Here is an 18,405-nt window from a genome sequence, read left to right on the forward strand (position 1 = left end):
ATATCGTGCGATGTAATCTACAGGCTTGATTACTTCTCTACACTGACTATAGATCAGATGACAACAATGACGGTGAAGATTAATTTCCGTATTCCGTTCAGCTTAATTCTTTGTGTATTTTTTTACAACGTATCAACATTATCTCTGGTGGGAAGTTTTGAACCTGGAATTGAAATCCCGATGACTACAAACGAAACCACTGATGAAGTTCCCAATTTTGGGCCGAGCGTACAATATTCAGACCTTGGCCCTGTCAGCGCTCTTGCTGTTATCAAAGCGGCAGGATGTCCTCCTGGCCAAGTTCGCGCCTTTGATAATTCATGTAGGACTAATGGTTCTGGTTAAATACATACTATAGTTGAAAGGTAAGTTTATAGAAATTCGTAACTATTAAATGACATTATAAAAATTGCTTAATTAAATTACTACTGATTCAGGGGGATCTTCGTGGCCATCGCGTCTCGTCTTGATGTGGCATTGGATGAATTGTTAATGGAAAATTAGTTGGATATTGAAAAGAACAATTTTTGGTATAGTTTTCGTTTTTCTAATTATATGGAATTTATTAATAGTTGATTTTATTCTTTGAAAGATTATGTATTTTTTTTTTCATTATTAGCTGGTGTTGAAATGGAAGATGTACATTCAATTTGATTTATTTACAGAACATGGATAAATTATTCCACTTTAATCAACATACTGCGCTATGCACAAAGCTGCGTTCGTACCGCCAAACCCGAAGGCATTTTTTAGCGCAATTCTTCTCGAAGTTTCTGTCCATTTTTTCGGAAAATTGGCGACAATATTGATGTGAGAATCGCAATCTAAATTTTGTAAATTTATCGTTGGTGGAACCAAACCTTCTTTTATTGCCATTGCTGTAAATGCAGCTTCTAAATTCCCTGCAGCTCCCAACAAGTGACCATGTGCTCCTTTGGTACTAGATACCATAAGGTTTTTGCTATGAGCGCCGAACAAGGTTTGCACTGCTTTAACTTCGATCGCATCACCTAGAGGAGTGGATGTTGCGTGGGCGTTGATATAGGACACTTGGGTTTTGTCGATGGAAGCATCTCTAAGTGCCCTTTGCATGGCTAGAATTGCTCCAGAGCCATCCTCTCTGGGTGCCGTCAAGTGCGCAGCATCACCTGACAGTCCATATCCCGCTACCTCAGCATAAATTTTTGCATTTCGCGTTAGCGCATGTTCCAATTCCTCGAGAACCAATATCGCTGATCCTTCTCCCATTACAAAACCGTCCCTGTCCTTGTCAAAAGGCCTAGATGCTTCTTGGGGTGAATCATTTCGAGATGTACTCAAAGCCCTCAATCGGCAAAATGCTGCAATTGCGAGCGGGCTGATACAGGCTTCCGCACCTCCGCAGATCATCACTTTTGCATCGCCAGTTCGTATGAAGCGAAACGAATCACCTGCAGTTAACAAAGATTTGCGTTTCTAAGTGTCTGATAGCACAAATTTTCACACTCGAAGAATTATAATCGAAGACAAACCAATTGCATGTGCCCCTGTGGCACAAGCGGTTGACACAGCATGATTTGGTCCTCGAAATCCATACCTCATACTAATTTGACCTGCAGCCATGTTAGGTAGGATCCTTGGAACAAAGTAAGGACTGATTTTACTGTAACCTTTGTTCAAGGCATCGTTTGTTTCACATACATCGGTTAAATCAATCATTCCAACACCAACAGCTACCCCAGTTTCCTCCCGTTCAGATTCTTTTTCAGGCTTCCAGTCTGCATCTCTCAGTGCTTCTTCTGCGGCAACCAAAGCATATGCCGTTGCCATAGACATTGTCCTCAGCTGACTGTTGGAGAAGAGAGAATTTATATCCAACTCGTTTGGTTCTTTGCCTCGTGGAACTTGAGCACCTGGATCAGAATAAAAATATCAGGAAAGGTAAAAGTGAACATGGGCAAAAGATTGAATAAAACTTAGAGAGCTTACCAATTTTGCAAGGTAGCTTCTCGTATTGTTTTCCTTCAAGGGTATCGATACCACATTTTCCATTGATCAGGGATTTCCAAGAATTTTGTAAGCCAACACCAAGAGGTGATACAATGCCTATTCCAGTAATAACAACCCTGTGAGCATGAGTCCTTGAAGATGAACACAGTGATGGAATCATATTTAGCAATAATGATTATCTAGCTCTGCGAATTAGAAATGAAATATAGAGCAAGTGAGGAATTGATGTGATATAAATTATTCATATAATTCGGTGCAGTTTCATGTTTAATGACTAAAGACGATAAATATTAATTTACATCGTAATCGTATACTATTTGACCAGGGTGTCTCAAAATTTTTGAATTTCGTGAAAAACGTGGAGCACATACGAGAATCTATGCAGAAAATACTTTTCTATTGTTGTAATATCAGCTGTCACGTGTCGTTTGGAAATGTCATTTGGAGCAGACGAATTTTTCTAGTTCACGATTTTTCCATCTGAAATGACGGCGCAACCGTCACGCGCTCTTGGTGCATAAATTCAAATCCTCAATTCCATCGCACATCACAAGGCTTATTCTGAAACTTGCGATAACCTTCAGAGTTAAAAGAGAAGGCACTGTTTCTGAATAGAGGAAACGGGTTCTGGTTTCCAAATAGAAAAAAAAAACCGGTTCTCTCAGGAGATACAAACTTCAAAGTTTTTTACCAAACAGATTCAGTACCATCAATGCACTCGGGCGAATACAACCGACAATATTTAAACAACGAACAGACTTCCACTAGTAAATTTTTATTCGCGACAATACAATATGAATCTGCGTCATCTGTGGCTCTTTGCTATAACAATAGTTTTAATTATTTTATGCGGAATTGTTGATGATACCTACGCTGAACCACATCCTGCAAAAGTTTTGTCAGGCAACAGGCGATACCACGATGGACGCTTAACACCGGTGAGATTATCGCTGAAACCGTGTCCTCCAGGGCAAACGCGAACCCGAGATGGAAGCTGCAGGAGAACCTCCGGTTAAATAGGTATTTATTGATACTTTAGTACGTAAACTCAATATCGCAGAAGTACGCAGTTGACAACTCGAATATATGTTGGTAATGAATAATAAACCTTATAAATATTTATTACAGGAGGGTCACAGACATCTGAGTAACATTTATAAATAATATATGGGAACCGGTCATAGCAGCCGGATAGTCTGATAATTTTGGATTAGATTCATGCTTTCATAGTAGAGGAAATCAAGATTGATGTATGATTTGTGATAAACATTGATGAAAAATTTTTCTATCCTCATGTTGTTCCTACAATTTCCCCAATTTATTTCATAGCTCGTCTCGGTGTGAGGCACAGTTTTTTAAGGACAATGGGAAAAAGCTGACTGATTTGAAAGGAGATTCGTATTTTTTCTTATTCAGGGCAAAGTCATATTTAACGTCGTTTTGACTCTCGATTGTGTAGCTTGGGTTGTAGTTTTGCAATTACGGCGCTTTGGCAATATCGAGAGATTTTTCCTTCCCCTTCTCTAATCCTGAATCTTGAGTGATTATCACAGTTCAAGGAAATTACATACTATAAGAAGCTGCGCATCACGGATATCTACGTATGTACACTGTCAAGGTATAACATATTGTTCGTTAAATGGCAGTGCAAACATTCAAAGTGTTAATTGTTATCATTTCGATTGTCGTCATTTTATATGCAATCGTTGATGAAATAAATGCAGATATTATAACCTTGTCACCTTCGCGAGCTAATTCGAAAACAGGAGTGCGATGTTCAAGTGGCCAAGTACGAGCTTTGGATGGAACCTGCAGACTACGGGTCTTGAAAAATAAATTATTGAATAGATCCATTCTCCGGAATTGATATTTATCTGGTCTGCTGAAGAGTCTTTGAAAAATTTTATCATACAAAGCCGGATATGGATTGGCCAATAAAATATACAGGAAATTCATTCGTAAGTATTTGGACTTTCCTTGCATAAATGAATATTGTTTTATCAAGTTCAAAAATTGATTGCGTTTGTTATACGTTGATCGTAATTCCATCCTATAGAGCCAGTTGATTCTAATCATTCTTTGGGTAAAAGAATCTTAGAATGACTTGACAATTCTCATAATATAGACGTAAGATGTTGAATAGAACGAATCATAAAGTATTGGTGAGACGCGGTTCGAGGAAAGAGCTAACCATTAGCTTCCTCTGTTTATCTGGTATTCGATCGTGTTGTACATATACCCATTGTAGGTGTATTTGTACATCATGCGAATGAATTGTTGTCTCAGGAAATTGTGTACCTAACTGGTTTTACACGCTCAACAAATATGATTCAACAGTTTTACGTTGTATCTTCGGTAATCCTTTATTTTGCGGTTATAGGTGATGTCCTCCTGCAGGATGCCTCCCTAGGCATGAAGAACTTGGTGTACAGTACCCAACATTCGCTTTGTAAAATGGCGATATTATATTATGACGCGTAATTTAAAAGAATAAAAATATAATAACAAATATTACTCATCGTAAATTCCTATCGTAATCACAATGTTTATTGCTAAAAGTATTCGTACAGGTGTTGTGTATTGTATGCATGAATTAATTGCGAGTAGAGATTGAATCGGGTATCTTTTCGACTAAATAATATTTACTCGAACAACTTAAATTGCGTATCACCTCAACTGCGATCTGGGACAATAGTGGGATACATGGCAATATAAAGAGAAACGATTATTCATGATATACCCCCTTTACGCCCGCAGTGTTCACTTGAGTATGCAACTATATCAGACTAGTCCTTTAAATGAAATTTGTAGACCAACCTTTCAGACGGTTACAATTACGAAAAATGAGTTCCCCTGAAGTTTGAGCTCTAATTCCAACGGAACCACGGGCCACACTTTTTTTTTCATGACCTAAGAATCCTGAATCCTGAATTTCACATTGTAATTTTTGGTTTTTATATTATTTGAATCTAATTCTTTTCATTTCCGCAGCCGGTCTTCAGAGTCGTGCGCAGTGGTGGGATTTCTGATTTCGTTGAGAATAATAGAGACGTTACCATCTTTGGCTCCTGGAAAATCGTCCAAGCTTCGAGATGTAGAAGGTGATCCTGTAGATGTTTCAGGGATTGAAATGCACCCTTTCCAACTTACTCTCAAATTTTTAAACCGCTTCTTCAGAGATAACCAGATTTTTTTTTTCCATACGAATATGAAAAAGATCAAAAGACCCTGGAGAGCGTTCACCATGTCGGTAACGTACCAGATGTACTGGGGGCTCTCCCAAGCCCAGGAGATTACTTCCGTCGACCAACTGATACCCATTACGACGAACAGCTTCAAATACAGACCAAACCTGAAAGAAATTTGAGCATGACAGGTACCTGTTTATATTTAAAATACTACTCGGGACCCCAATAAGGTCAAGGGAAATAATCTTACCATAATTTATTATCGTCGTGACGCTGACTGTCTGCGCTGTTCAGTTGAAGTTTCGCATTTCGATTCTGTTGAATCATTTTAACCGAAGTTGAAATAAAGAAGCCGATATTACAGGCTATCGTGAGGCTCACCGGCCCAAAAAAATACAAAGCTCCGGCGGTTTTGGCTGAAATTGATTTAAAGAAAAGCAAGAAATAATTAGGTCGGTTGAAAGACATAGCAATATCCTTTGAGTTTTTGGTCACACGTGTTTTCAAACTAGGCTTTTCGCGTTGAGGCGACACAGCTCCGTATTTCAAACTTACTGTCAAACCAACACGCCCTCAGCCTGAACCCCGGACGGATAATCGACTCTGGAATGCCAGGAGCGAATTCCATGCCGATGCAAATCGCTGTGAGAATAATCGGGCATCCCCACGCGTAAATGGAATACCAGAGAAACTTGTCACGGTCGTGCTCCTTACCTCTGCTCATGAGAGAGCCAAACCCCCTGTGAGTACAAAAGAAGCGTTGGTTATTCGCCATTCCCCAAATTCCATTTTCGAATAATCTTATCGCGCGTTCAGTTCTTCTATTTGAGTTCTGAATAATTTCCTCGCTCACCCGAATCTCCACCAAATGTCGACGCTCATCACATTCAGCCAGAAGAAACTGGCGAGAAACGAGATGTAGATCGTAAAACCTGAAACGGAATCGGTGAGCCGTTATCAAAATTGTAATAGTAACAATATAATACGCGCTTCAGGTGGTAAATATCGCTAATTTTAACAAATATCTCACATTATGTATGCCTCGGTATTCCCGCAGGAATATCCGTGCAGATTTCGGCGTACCAACGAATAGGCAGAACGGACCAGCGCTATAGTCAGGAGGAAGTATCCGATCGATCGCCAGAGTAATGTAAGTTGCTATGAGGCAGAACAAGTAGCATCTGAGGGTTGATCCGTGGATGTTCCTTAGCTCTTTCAAAACCGAGTAGACAACTATCGTGACGATCAAGAAAGGTACGGAAATTATGGCGCCGACGTAATTCGCGGTTGCATAAGGATCCGTTTTCTCCTCTTCCACCGGTGAGCACACCCGCGGAGTGTAGTTCGAATCATTACCAAACCGCCCCAAGCAATACAACTTGGAATCCAAAAACATGAAATCCCCCTCCAGTCTCGGAAAAAACAGGGTCCCATTCCTCAGGAGGTAGAACTCGTCCGCTGGGTATTTGTCTGGTTGCAAATCGTACGCTGGACCTCCCTCGCATGGATCCCATTCGAAAATGTGAAACCATTTTTCGGGGGGCACGGTACCCTCGAGGTCAATGGTCAAGTCTGATCTGTAGACATGCGGAATGCCTTGAAATCTTCCAAAATCTTCTATTTCTTCGAGGCTTCCGTTCGTCCTCGTGTCATTGAGAGGAGGACAGATAGCCAGGCATGCTTTAACGTTGCAGAGACATTCTCGAGTTTCTCCGACGTTCGGTTCAACTGGGCAAAATATCACATTCCCCTTATCTGCAAGAGCCACTTTTGGAGGATATGAGGAAATGAGGAAAAGAACGAGAACCGCGCGTGACGTAAATAAGGCCCTGATCTTTGAAGGACACCAGCTGATAATTCCAGCCACCATTTTCACCGGCTATACCGAGTTCGCTGGGGTAACCTTGGATCAAATATATGTACGGTTGAGATACTTGAATTTTGGAAAATATGAGCAACTTTAAATATTGTTACTTATGTCAAATTCATCACTCGGAAGATCTGAGATAAATTACGATTTTTACACACGCCAAATCACTATGGAGTCTTATCGCGGTTGACTGTCTGGATACATCTCGTCCTCACGATTGCTGGCGATCTACAGATCATATAGATCGAAATCCCACTCTCTGTAACCTACACGTCTTCACACTTCGTCTATCACATTCTACTACACATGAATGCCTTGCGACGTGAATACTCGTTCATCCTGTTAGCATAACGAGTGTTACACCAATCGCTGTAAAGGTCATTCAAACTGACTCATTTTCTGGCTCATTATAAAATACAAACAAATTATTACGTCTCTGTGGAATCAACGATCAATCCCTAATTTCTAATTTTGGGAATCCCCGTAGCGGCATTCATCATTACATCGGTTATATTTTCGAAAAAAGTAATCGACGGGGCAGGGGGAGGAAGGATGATATTGCTACACGACGAGCGATGGTTAGTCTTACTATAGATATATTGAACATGTTGATTTTTGACACCGAAATTGAAAAAACTCCAAAGGGTACCCCTTTGGATGTTTCCATTTTTGGGCCAAAGATGAAGTAATTTTAAAATCGATCGTAGGGCACTTTTCTGAAGTATTTTCACCTCAGGAATCCAAATCTGGAAGAAAAATTGATCTATCTCTAAAATTGGCCGAGTTATCGCCAATTTTTAGCTTTTTGGGGTCAAAAATAAAAAATTGATTTTATAATCTATATTAATGTAATTTGAGCTCTGGAATCCGAATCCGAAAGAAAAAGTTATCTATCTGCAAAAATGACCGAGTTATTGCCGAATTATCGCATTTTTTCGCATAAATTTGAGGATATCTCGAAGGGAAAAAATCGTAGCTCAATTTGGACAACGGATTCGTGTTCCTGAGGTCAAAATACATAAGAAAAGTGCCATACGATCAATTTTTAAAAATAAAAATTTTTGGCCAAAATTTGAGATTTTTCCAAGGGGTACCCCTTACGATTTTTTCAAATTTTGACCAAAAATTTTTATTTTTAAAAATTGATCGTATGGCACTTTTCTTATGTATTTTGACCTCAGGAACACGAATCCGTTGTCCAAATTGAGCTACGATTTTTTCCCTTCGAGATATCCTCAAATTTATGGCAAAAAATGCGATAATTCGGCAATAACTCGGTCATTTTTGCAGATAGATCGATTTTTCTTTCGGATTCGGATTCCAGAGCTCAAATTACATTAATATAGATTATAAAATCAATTTTTTATTTTTGACCCCAAAAAGCTAAAAATTGGCGATAACTCGGTCAATTTTAGAGATAGATCAATTTTTCTTCCAGATTTGGATTCCAGGGGTCAAAATACGTAAGAAAAAGGCTGTACGATCAATTTCAAAAAATAAAAAATTTTGGCCAAAAATTGAAACATTTTCAAGGAATTTAACGTTTGAATTCGGATTCCTGGGGTCAAAATACACATCAATAGCATATGAAATAAAATACTTTTTTTTTTATCTAAAATCGACAAAATTCCAAGTGGTGACGGAATTTTCACGTTGCTCAGAGTTGAAAATTTGATTTGAAATCTTCATTCGATTACCATTTCTCAATATTCAAATATGTATTGTATTGGTTCAATAACCTACTGCTCAATACTCACCTTGTAGATTGGTTTGCTTTTTAAGTTTTCCAACTCCTACGCTCAGAGTTTTTCATTTGATTTCCAAATTATAATTTCTACTCAATCTAGACATCAACGTTAACGTCTCGAATCATTTTTTGATAATAATATTCCCAGTTCAGTTTCGATCTGTCATCCAAAATGAGCGCTGACGTATTTCAAAAATTAAATATTGACGTCTCGTTTAAAAATTGAACAGGATAAGCAAAAATCATTCCAACTCCATTATACGCGCGAATATAGGTGGATATTTATTAATAAATTAATTATTTATACAACAACGTATGGTATTTATAGTATAATATCATGACTTCTCGATTGATTTTTTACAAATAAATAATCACTAGGGGAATCTCTTGAAAATGCCGATAGATTCTATTCCTTGACTGCGGGACTTTCCTCCTGGACTCCGGAAACGATATTTTGAACGGTTCGAGAAGGTGATCCAGGTGAATTTAATTTCGTATGCTCCGGAGACATCCTAAATGTTGTTCCGTGGCGACTGAAATCCTCGATTTCACCTACCGGTGTGTCATGATTGGGTTCGCGGCAGTCATCCCCGCAGTGTCCCTAAAAAAATATAAACGTGATCGGTTAAATCCAATGGGGAACAATCGACCCTCGTCCAAAACCCTCGCTCAATGATTCTCACGTGCAAAATTCTGGAAACAGCCCCGCGAAATTCCGTACTACATCCGAGGTAGACGTAGAAGTTCAAAGCGAAATTGCTCATCTCCGCCACGTTGGCGATAGCTCGGAATTTTTGAAATCCAACGTCAGTTTCCGGACGATCTGCGTGCCACGCCAGTAGACAAGCCGATGGCGTCGTAGTTACGAAAAATAGTAGCACTATCGCCGTTACAAGAATCACGAGGTGTTGTTCCTCCCTGAACAAAAATCCGACGAAGAAAAAAAAAAATATATATACATCAACAATCGATTCAATGAAGTGAGAAGAAAAAAACCCTCCCCTCTTTCGGATTCGCGAGACGTGCCCCGTACCTGTAACCCCTATTTCTTGTGAGCGATGAGGTTTCCGCGATGTGAGAGGCTCGGTATTTGTCGGAAACGGCATGAAACTTCCTCCTCTTGGCCGTTAGCTGAATGAACTTTCTGACAATGAGTCCGTTGAGTATTACGAGTATCGCAGCCGGTCCAAAACAGACGAGCACCTCGTTCGCCCAGAGATAAGCACCCCATAATTCGGTCTGAGTAACCAAAGTGTTTTCACGCAGGGTAAAGATCACGTCCGGTCCATCCTGCTGCTCGTAGACCGAACGCATCGCCCCGAGGGGAACGCTCACCTTCGCAGACGTAAAGAGAATACAGTGAGGAAATTGCAGGGAAAACAATTACCGCGAGCAACGGTTGAGAAAAAAGAGAGAAGGGAAAATAAACGCCGGATAAAATGATGGCACGAATTTAATTCCCGAGAGCGATTTGACGGGTGAAATATATGTATGTATGTGCAGTGTACGTACTGCTGCAACTTTACTTACAGGTGTTGGTAAACACGGTTAAATAAACTTACCAGGAATCCGACTAAGAAAGAAACCGCGATTGCGGCGTTAGAATTTCTCCTTATATACCCGCCTCGCAAACGGCCCGGTAAAAATACCGAGAGGTAACGATCAACGGTGAGGCAAGCCATGATGAAGACGCTAGCAGCCATGAAGGTGTTAACGGCGACGAGCTCAACGTGCGCGTGATAGACGGCTGCCAGATAGTATCCACTGATCCCATAACCGAGTCTGGCGGCTTTGGGGGATGAAACGAAGAAGAAGAAAAAAAAAAATAAATAAATAAATAAAGAAATTGATCCGTAAGTCATACGTTTGGGTATCTATTCGGTTTTGTAAGATTATTCACGTTACCGATCGGCACCCAAAAAACAACGACTCCGATATCCGCGACTGCCAGTCCCGTCAGGTACACGTACGTCACGCCCCTCAAAGATGAACTCGATAGGGCGACGAGGGTTAAAACATTGCCAAAAATTCCAGCTGCTAAAAAAATTGGGGCGACGACTCCGTACGCCATCCATTGAACGTAGAACAATCTTTTCCGGATTTCCTCTTCATTTTTATCAAACTCGTCCAAGTTATTGAAATTCCATGAGGTATTGTTCGCCTCGCAGCAGAGTGGCAGCCTGCGTTCAACATTTTGAGAGATTTGATCGATTCATTATTATTTGATTTTTTTTTTCCGAACACCCTACGTGATCGACGAGTTAATTTTCGAGACGTTAATTAACGTCTCGAGTACGAATGTAGTTTGTTTTTTTTTTCTTCTAATTTCCTCGTATAATTATCAAACTCGCCACGTTTGATCTATGAGAATTTTGGCTGTATTATAAACGATAAATTTCTTGGAAATCTTAGACTCACCCATAAATCACTCCCGTTAGCATGACCTGAAAGGAGAAAATCAAAGTTTGTAACGATCTTAAAACGTGTTGGTTTACTGCATGAAGGTTTTGCCCCGTACGATATAGTAGATTGAGGATCAGATCTTATTACCCAAATCCTGTCGACGTTTCGGGCTTAAAGCAAAACTTATACCCCTTGTATAATACAAGGGTTGTTACCTATTGTATACCTACAACTTTCAAAATCACCCCCAGCTGTACGGGTAACCTATACTACAATACACGTTGTATCGACGACTAATTCGAATTAGGGGGTAGCTAAATTATACGAACCGTCGCGCTATAACTCCTCGAATAATTAACGTGTGGCAGCTAAACGAATCTGTAACTTCAGAATTATGTAACTGAATTATCTATTTATCTCGCGCATTATCAAATTATCGAATCGACGGAGGTTGAATTTTATTTTGGAAGAGAGGAAGCAAACCAAAAAAAAAATAACCGACGACTTTTACAATCTGCATCGTGTTTTTTTTGTTTTTTTTTTTTAATTTAATTAGCGCCTAATTCCTTTCACGATGGATACAATACAAGAGGCGTTATAAATTCGCGGAACGTGACACGTAGTCTTCGTGGACCGTTGCATCTACAATGTACCCTACACGGCCCCCCATACCCCCTCGTCAGAGATTCTCGGGGTGAAGAAAACCAAGGCGGGTTAGCCGAGGGCAAACATTGATCACTTTGACGACGCGAAGTGCTGTCAATATACTAAATTCCTTTCTACGGAGTGATTGCCTTTGCTTTATTCTCCTTATATATATCATCATCATCATCATCGTTACTCCGAGAACGGATATATCGAATTTATCCGTATATTCGCGAATCGCGTGGCGGCGTAGTCGTGCTCTTTGTGAGCACAGTTTTACAACTCGAACTCGAATATCCAGCGGGGGTAAGACGGTAAGGGAGAAAACCGTGTAAAGGAATTACGACAAACGAGGTGTGATATCGTGAGTGAGGTAAACGTGGAATCGGTCCTGAATAACGATCAGTATTCAGTCCAAAGAGATGCAGACAGTGGAGTTGCGATTCTGGCGGTGAATACAAATTAGCATAGTTATTGCTGGCTCGGTATAGATGTAGCCGGTACATGTACGCAATCAGGTAAATGAGGGGGATGGACGCGGAACGAGCGTGCGAATCGCGACGACGGAGTAATTCCGACTCGAGTAACAACGTACGAAGCAAGGTGCCCAGCATCATTATACCTTGTTTTAGAGGTCGATGCCGGCGACTTTATCGTGTCTAGGTATGTTTTGCACGTAATTCTTTATTGCCGCTTTTATACGCTGTCTGTTCAGATATCACCGACGGCAGCATATTTTACCGTGTGCAATATAATTAATAAGAGGATTGATTATAGAATCCGTGTATAACTTATTCATTTCAGGGCGGTATTATCACTCGAGGTGATATCGTTTAACAGCAGCCGTTTGTAATCTGTATTTGAATTCAAGAGCCGTTAAACATCGAGCTATCTCTTGTTTGAGACGTAAGCGAGGGATGGAGGAAAGGCGGCGGATCATTTTAGCTCGGCGACGTGATTTTCATTAATTTTTTTCCTACCTTCCTCATTCGTTTCGTTTATATCATACCTTTTTGACGTTTTATTTTCACGTTACAGGTATATAATATGTTTGCCTCGGGAAGCTTACGAGATACATAAACGACGCGAAAACGATAAATGTGAATGCTGAATGGGTCGGATATAATTCGGTTTAACTTTTTTTTTTTACCCTTCTTTTTTTTAGCTCGTCGTTTTCGATCTCGGAAACACGAATCCATCGACTAAATCAAGCCACGATTGTAACCGATCGAAACAACTCAACGTGTTGCGTTTTGAAGTCGAAAAATTGACGATAACTCGATCGTTTACATCGTGAGAGAGAGAGAAAAAAAAAGAAGAAAATTACGAGTGTGAGATGAAAAAAGTAAATGAAAAATTGGGACTTCTGGCGAGTGAGGGTTCCATTTCCCATGAGCTGACCACCAGCGGTACGGAGTGAAGAGAGAATACGACGATGTTAATGAATATGTAACAAAGTAAACCGAATGGCTAATTGACCCCGTCGCATGAAATATTCAGCGAGGGTCAAGATGAATTCATAGCTTTATTCATGTCGGCCGGTTGATGCTGAGTCGGAGCTATTCGCATCGAGGAATAGCGAACCCATGGTGAAAGCGGGTGGAGAAAAGCTCGGAACTTTTGAAAGCACTCATTTTTATCCGTTATAACCATTATAAGTTGAACCGGCGACTAGATATAACTCTGCACTTCATCGCGAACTCCCAATATTTCAACGGTATGCTTGAAATATTAAAAGTTCGCGAACGCCGCTGCCACCAACACTACCGTCCGGGGCATCGATTTCTAAGTCATCTTTATTGCAGGGAAGAAAAAAAGCTTTCTATATTATTTATGATAATAATAATATGTGTATTGTAAATTTCGTGCTTTTTTTTTCAACGTTCGGTGATTTATTCTCGTATTGCCAGCTGCCAAACGCAGTCGAATTCCCATCATGGAACGATTGACCTTTATTCATGTATGCTACGTGTTTACATACATAACATATGGGGACGTGGAACGATTTTCGTGTTCCCCTCTTTATTTTCCCTCCGTTTATTTGTCTGTCAATTTTTTATAGGACGATCTGCATCGGAATTGAAAAATTGAAAAATTGAAATAATTCTGGACGCTGCTATGCGAGGCTAATGATGACAGGCAGTTAAAATTTCAAGCTGGATACCGACCGATGAGATTTGCATCTGTAGTGTTCCGGAGCTATCGAGAACTTACGACACAACAGAATCTCCCTCAATTCCTTTTTGATAATGATATTGAATCCGACGTACGTATCTAGTTCTCATTCTACACGGCAAATAGAATTAATGATAAAAAATTTAATCCGACTCTGTACGCGCATAGTATCTGATAAGATGAATGATAATAAAGGTGAGTAGGATAATCATAAATGATTCTTGGATCCAATGCTAACAATGAGCTTCTATCGCCGAAGAAATGTATTCCGCGAGTATCCGGGCTTGAAACTACTCAGTCTGCAAAGTGATAAGGCCGGATGATTGCGTCGCCAAGTATTTCGCACCAGATAATCACAACGAATTTTTCGCATTCGATCGAAGAGTCATGTTTCAATCGATAAGTGGGGCACAAATAATTGCCGGGCTTACGGGTGAGCAAAAAATTTTACATTTCGATTGATAGTTTGTTTTTTTTTCATCTTAAAAATACAGAGCCTGTGTTATTTGCGTACGGAAGTGAATTTTTTAATCGATCTGCGGGAACGAATTCTTCCAGCTTCTCTGGTGATGCTCTCTACAGGCTATCACTACGGATGGTCATCGCCATCGTTGCCGAAGTTGCAATCCGGTGAAGAAGATTTCACGCTAACCTCCGGCCAAGGAGCATGGATCGTCAGTATGCTCACCGTCGGCGGTCTTTGTGGTTCTCCAACGGCTACCGTTCTCATCGACAAAATAGGCAGAAAACTTACTCTGTTATTGACGTCTGTTCCGTTGATTTGCTCCGGCGTGCTACTCTGCGTAGCGCAAGGTTACTGGTGGCTAATCGCTGCAAGGTTGTGCCCATTTTTATTTCATTATTGATACATTGAAAGAAATCATCCCCGTTACTAACGCTGATTATCTCCAAAAGATTCATAGCTGGTATCGGTACGGGTATGTCGTACGTAGCCTCACCGATGTACGTGGCAGAAATATCTAGCGACAATATCCGGGGTGCTCTTTCGTCAACCCTCAATTACATGTCGGCTTTTGGAACTCTGGTGGCGTACGTCGTCGGGCCGTGGGTCAGCAGGGCAGTCTTGGCGTCGATAGGGCTGATATTTCCCGTTGCTTTTGCCTTGATTTTTATTTGGATGCCGGAATCGCCGTATTTCTGGATAATGAAAAATAAAGAGGAAGAGGCGATAAAGAGTTTGAGGAGGTTGAAGGGGGTCGATGAGGTTACCGCGGACGTTGAGAAGGTTAAAACGAGCACCACTTTTGACAAGCAAAATGCAGCTAGTTACAAAGATCTTGTCCTGGTGCCGGGGAATAGAAAAGTACGTAAACGTTCGCTCAAAGATTACCAACGTTAGACGACAAACGTAACACTTTAATCGTGATCGAATCCTTCAGGCCCTGATCATTGTTCTGGGTCTTGTTATAGCCCAGCAATTCTCCGGTTCGATGGCGATTCTTTCGTACAGCGGCCTCATAATAGACGCAGCTGGATCATCGTTGGATTCGAACATTTCCCTGATCATCATCGGATTGGTCCAGGTCGGCAGCTCGGTACTGTGCATCTTCGTCGTTGATTTGGCGGGGCGCAAAGTCTTGCTGCTGGGATCCGCTTTGGGGGTGGCCGTATCTCTAGGTGGTAAGAAGACCGTCGGTATCATTGTCGAATTCAACGTGGCGAGATTTGCGTTGAAGACGGATTTTTTCCGTTTGTTTTTTTTTTTTTTCTTTCACAGCGGTGGCTGTGTACTTCCAGCTGCAGGCCGCAGGGATAGACGTTAGCTCGATTTCTCTGCTTCCCTTGCTCGGTTTGGGGGTGTTTCTGTTCGCTTACGCGATCGGCTTGGGACCCCTCCAACAGGTTGTACTCGGGGAAGTATTTCCGTACAACGTCAAGGCTTTGGCGGTGATGGTCACTACGTTAACGGGGTCCCTCGGCGCGGTGACGGTAGCGAAGCTTTACCAAATCGTAGCCGACTTATGGGGGATCCAAGCGTCGCTTTGGGGATTCGCAGGGATCACAGTGTTATCGGCTTTGTTCATATTATTTTTCGTTCCCGAGACGAAGCAGAAATCGTTGTTGAACATTCAAGAGCAGTTGCACAAAACAACGGAATCGACGACAGAGTTGGAAAAATCTGCCAAATGATGACGGAAAGTTTTCGATTGAGAATATTGATAATCTAGATACGGCACAATTTGTACGAAGAATGGTCAATCGTTCACGTCATTCTATTGACGGGATGTTGGTCGAATTGATTCGAAAATACATCATGATCTGAAGTCGAACACGGTACGAATGTTCTTTCCTTGTGGTCGACTTCTGTGTTAAATTCATTCTTTACGTTCGAAATTCACGAACGATTTCGTATCGTGGGTGAACATTTTTTGGATAACGTATGTTTTTGTAAAACCAAACAAGAGACGCAGGACCGTTGTAATGGGACGATGAAAGGATCTTTCGTGGATACCAAACGTCGGACACGAATTGATACGTTATCGACGGTATGAAATGGAAAATGATGCAGAGGGCGAGCAATCATTTCCGATTCACGAAGTGCGTCTACTTCGCTGATATATCAGTCCCGTAATAGATTGAGACGCGAATGAAGGGTAGGTATGCCTTCGCTCTTATACCCTCGTACACTTCCAGTCAGAATAATTTCACCCTCCATCGATTTCCGGCCAGTTTTTGCCATCCGTGTGTGTCTTCGGTAAAGACGGACGGTCAAGCCCTCGGCAAAGCCCATCAACTTAACGGGTGATAAGGATTTACGTGAAAATCGTGGGACGATTTCATATCAACGTGAAGATTATTAATCTCGACTTGTTTTTAAAAGTTATGATTTCTTATAACGACTTATGTTTCGAAAGATTGCCAATTCCGGTGAATCGTAGAGTCTGACTGAAAGGCTTCTTCTGGAACAGGATATTACTCATTGTTAGCGAAAGTTCAGAGTGCGCTAATCCAGATAGCGTTTCTTGAAGAGACTTGATAATCTCGTTGCAAACTGGTTTAGAACTTGAATATTCCCTTCGTCGGAAGGAACGCCGCCGAAGCGAGGCGTAAATGCGAAGGTACAAGGTGTGCGTACGGTAATAATAAACTTCAACTAAACAAAAGTCATATACTATAAAACAAAACCATTATTTACACCTGACACGTTTTCTACGTAAAAAGTATGTATACCCTTATACCCTACCTTATACCCTGCGGTATTTTCATAACTTTTAACTGGTTTCAGAGGAAAGGATCGAAATCTTTTGGCGCCAAGGGTTGGAAAAAGACCTTAAATCTCCTGGCGCAATATGCGCCAGAATCGTAAGTATGAAATACAATTCGACCGACTAAACAAAACTGCAAGTCTCGCGTCAAAGTGTGCTCACGAAAATTTAAATAACATGTGCACGTCACATAGGTTCTCGTTACTCTGTCAGAGTAGAATACATAATCACGATTCGTACAAGTGACGCGGTGCTAGAAAATGGGGCTGCTACAGAGCAAGTCGCAGACATTAGTTCAAATTATCAGAAAAAGGGAGATATTCTAAACCCCTGGAATGTTTCGTACCCAGCTTACGAATATGAGTGTAAATTATACAAAGTGAAATTTACGTCACTGGGAAGGCGTGTATACTTACAGAGAGGCATAAATCCAAAATCAATGTACCGCGTTTAAATGGAATTCAACCGAGCGTTTTTCTCTTGATCTCGCGAAACGATTTTCAAATTTAAATACCCCACTTTTGTCTGGTCTATTCATGAATGTATATCAAACGATATATTATGCACTGAATTATTTATGGGCGGAAAAATCTTTGTAGTGGCGTGTTGGTGAAAGTGATGAAAAAAATTTTTACAAGTACTTAAAATACTGTTCATCTTTGTCGTCTCAAAGCTTGGTGAAAAGATATCTCCGGATGAACGATTATATGGTACAGAGTCTGCGATTTGCATATCAAACGGTACGACCTTTTATTTTTTCTGCCCTGCTCTTTTTTTTTAGTATAAATTAAAGAAGTTTTAAAATTTAGTGAATCACGTTAAACTCGCAATCAGTAATGAAGCCATTAATTAATGTTCAAAGTTGATAGCAGCTTACCTGCAAATGATGGTAATCAACGAGTTTCACCTTCACCGAGGTATTCCGATAATTTCACTTTTTGTTATCGTTGTAATTCATGCCCCGAGGGTGATAACGTTGAGGACGTCGGTATCTCGGCGATGTTCACGTCACGAAGCGTCGCGACGGACTCGCGGTTGCGAGGCGACGCACTTTTCACCCCACGCGCCTATATGCAGGACAAAATATATAACCACCCTACATACGTATAACCAGCCATTTCGAATAGCGATTTTGCGCAAACTCCGCGATTTGCACCCACC

General features: G+C 40.8%; 4 protein-coding genes and 1 long non-coding RNA gene across 13 annotated transcripts; 2 read left to right on the forward strand and 3 right to left on the reverse strand.

The window, feature by feature from the left end:
* Positions 1–664: 664 nt before the first annotated feature.
* Positions 665–2,496, reverse strand: LOC105691707 (3-oxoacyl-[acyl-carrier-protein] synthase, mitochondrial). Of its 2 annotated transcripts, none has more exons than XM_012410387.3 (4): positions 2,361–2,496; positions 1,969–2,174; positions 1,512–1,892; positions 665–1,430 (listed from the first exon to the last, which is right to left on the reverse strand). In XM_012410387.3, the coding sequence occupies exons 2-4, from the start codon at positions 2,147–2,149 to the stop codon at positions 688–690; spliced, it is 1,305 nt and encodes a 434-aa protein (XP_012265810.2). In that variant the 5' UTR covers positions 2,150–2,174; positions 2,361–2,496; the 3' UTR covers positions 665–687. The 2 variants fall into 2 exon arrangements, with proteins under 2 accessions (XP_012265810.2, XP_012265809.2); XM_012410386.3 differs by having other exon boundaries at positions 2,289–2,430.
* Positions 2,497–2,866: 370 nt separating this feature from the next.
* Positions 2,867–4,500, forward strand: LOC105691722. Of its 2 annotated transcripts, XR_007277504.1 has the most exons (4): positions 2,867–3,009; positions 3,118–3,239; positions 3,319–3,947; positions 4,370–4,500. It is a non-coding gene; the product is annotated as an uncharacterized LOC105691722 (long non-coding RNA). The 2 variants fall into 2 exon arrangements; XR_001103372.3 differs by having other exon boundaries at positions 3,118–3,947.
* A 14-nt stretch (positions 4,501–4,514) lies between these two features.
* Positions 4,515–7,324, reverse strand: LOC105691721 (G-protein coupled receptor Mth2-like). 4 transcript variants are annotated; one of them, XM_048652303.1, is made up of 6 exons: positions 7,202–7,324; positions 6,261–7,080; positions 6,031–6,109; positions 5,733–5,917; positions 5,428–5,593; positions 4,515–5,341 (listed from the first exon to the last, which is right to left on the reverse strand). In XM_048652303.1, the coding sequence occupies exons 2-6, from the start codon at positions 7,045–7,047 to the stop codon at positions 4,969–4,971; spliced, it is 1,590 nt and encodes a 529-aa protein (XP_048508260.1). In that variant the 5' UTR covers positions 7,048–7,080; positions 7,202–7,324; the 3' UTR covers positions 4,515–4,968. The 4 variants fall into 4 exon arrangements, with proteins under 4 accessions (XP_048508260.1, XP_048508259.1, XP_020711329.2 ...); XM_048652302.1 differs by having other exon boundaries at positions 7,152–7,275; XM_020855670.2 differs by having other exon boundaries at positions 4,515–5,096; positions 5,249–5,341; positions 6,261–7,267.
* Positions 7,325–9,053: 1,729 nt separating this feature from the next.
* LOC105691648 (probable G-protein coupled receptor B0563.6) lies at positions 9,054–18,288 on the reverse strand. 3 transcript variants are annotated; one of them, XM_012410280.3, is made up of 7 exons: positions 18,122–18,288; positions 11,213–11,238; positions 10,700–10,974; positions 10,357–10,583; positions 9,828–10,129; positions 9,478–9,712; positions 9,054–9,395 (listed from the first exon to the last, which is right to left on the reverse strand). In XM_012410280.3, the coding sequence occupies exons 2-7, from the start codon at positions 11,233–11,235 to the stop codon at positions 9,201–9,203; spliced, it is 1,257 nt and encodes a 418-aa protein (XP_012265703.2). In that variant the 5' UTR covers positions 11,236–11,238; positions 18,122–18,288; the 3' UTR covers positions 9,054–9,200. The 3 variants fall into 3 exon arrangements, with proteins under 3 accessions (XP_012265703.2, XP_048508264.1, XP_048508265.1); XM_048652307.1 differs by lacking the exon at positions 18,122–18,288 and adding an exon at positions 11,527–11,677; XM_048652308.1 differs by lacking the exon at positions 18,122–18,288 and adding an exon at positions 11,313–11,336.
* Positions 11,874–16,308, forward strand: LOC105691652 (facilitated trehalose transporter Tret1-2 homolog). 2 transcript variants are annotated; one of them, XM_048652305.1, is made up of 7 exons: positions 11,874–12,505; positions 12,647–14,108; positions 14,213–14,450; positions 14,576–14,855; positions 14,933–15,341; positions 15,418–15,658; positions 15,756–16,308. In XM_048652305.1, the coding sequence occupies exons 3-7, from the start codon at positions 14,405–14,407 to the stop codon at positions 16,166–16,168; spliced, it is 1,389 nt and encodes a 462-aa protein (XP_048508262.1). In that variant the 5' UTR covers positions 11,874–12,505; positions 12,647–14,108; positions 14,213–14,404; the 3' UTR covers positions 16,169–16,308. The 2 variants fall into 2 exon arrangements, with proteins under 2 accessions (XP_048508262.1, XP_048508261.1); XM_048652304.1 differs by having other exon boundaries at positions 12,647–14,450.
* Positions 18,289–18,405: the final 117 nt, after the last annotated feature.

Source organism: Athalia rosae, chromosome 3 (genome assembly GCF_917208135.1).
Source record: "Athalia rosae chromosome 3, iyAthRosa1.1, whole genome shotgun sequence".
Taxonomy (NCBI): Eukaryota; Metazoa; Arthropoda; class Insecta; order Hymenoptera; family Athaliidae; genus Athalia; species Athalia rosae.

Coding starts and splice junctions, on each gene's coding strand:
- LOC105691707 (XM_012410387.3), bottom strand. CDS start 2,149: ATGATTCCATCACTGTGTTCATCTTCAAGGACTCATGCTCACAGGGTT. Junction 1,893..1,968: donor GAAGCTACCTTGCAAAATTG/GTAAGCTCTCTA, acceptor ATTCTGATCCAG/GTGCTCAAGTTCCACGAGGC. Junction 1,431..1,511: donor CACAGGGGCACATGCAATTG/GTTTGTCTTCGA, acceptor TGTTAACTGCAG/GTGATTCGTTTCGCTTCATA.
- LOC105691721 (XM_048652303.1), bottom strand. CDS start 7,047: ATGGTGGCTGGAATTATCAGCTGGTGTCCTTCAAAGATCAGGGCCTTA. Junction 6,110..6,260: donor TCCGTTCTGCCTATTCGTTG/GTACGCCGAAAT, acceptor ATTCCGTTTCAG/GTTTTACGATCTACATCTCG. Junction 5,342..5,427: donor CACGACGATAATAAATTATG/GTAAGATTATTT, acceptor AATTTCTTTCAG/GTTTGGTCTGTATTTGAAGC.
- LOC105691648 (XM_012410280.3), bottom strand. CDS start 11,235: ATGCTAACGGGAGTGATTTATGG. Junction 10,130..10,356: donor CTTTCTTAGTCGGATTCCTG/GTAAGTTTATTT, acceptor ACGTCTGCGAAG/GTGAGCGTTCCCCTCGGGGC. Junction 9,713..9,827: donor ACAAGAAATAGGGGTTACAG/GTACGGGGCACG, acceptor ATTTTTGTTCAG/GGAGGAACAACACCTCGTGA.
- LOC105691652 (XM_048652304.1), top strand. CDS start 14,405: ATGTTTCAATCGATAAGTGGGGCACAAATAATTGCCGGGCTTACGG. Junction 14,856..14,932: donor TGGTGGCTAATCGCTGCAAG/GTTGTGCCCATT, acceptor TATCTCCAAAAG/ATTCATAGCTGGTATCGGTA. Junction 15,659..15,755: donor GGTGGCCGTATCTCTAGGTG/GTAAGAAGACCG, acceptor TTTCTTTCACAG/CGGTGGCTGTGTACTTCCAG.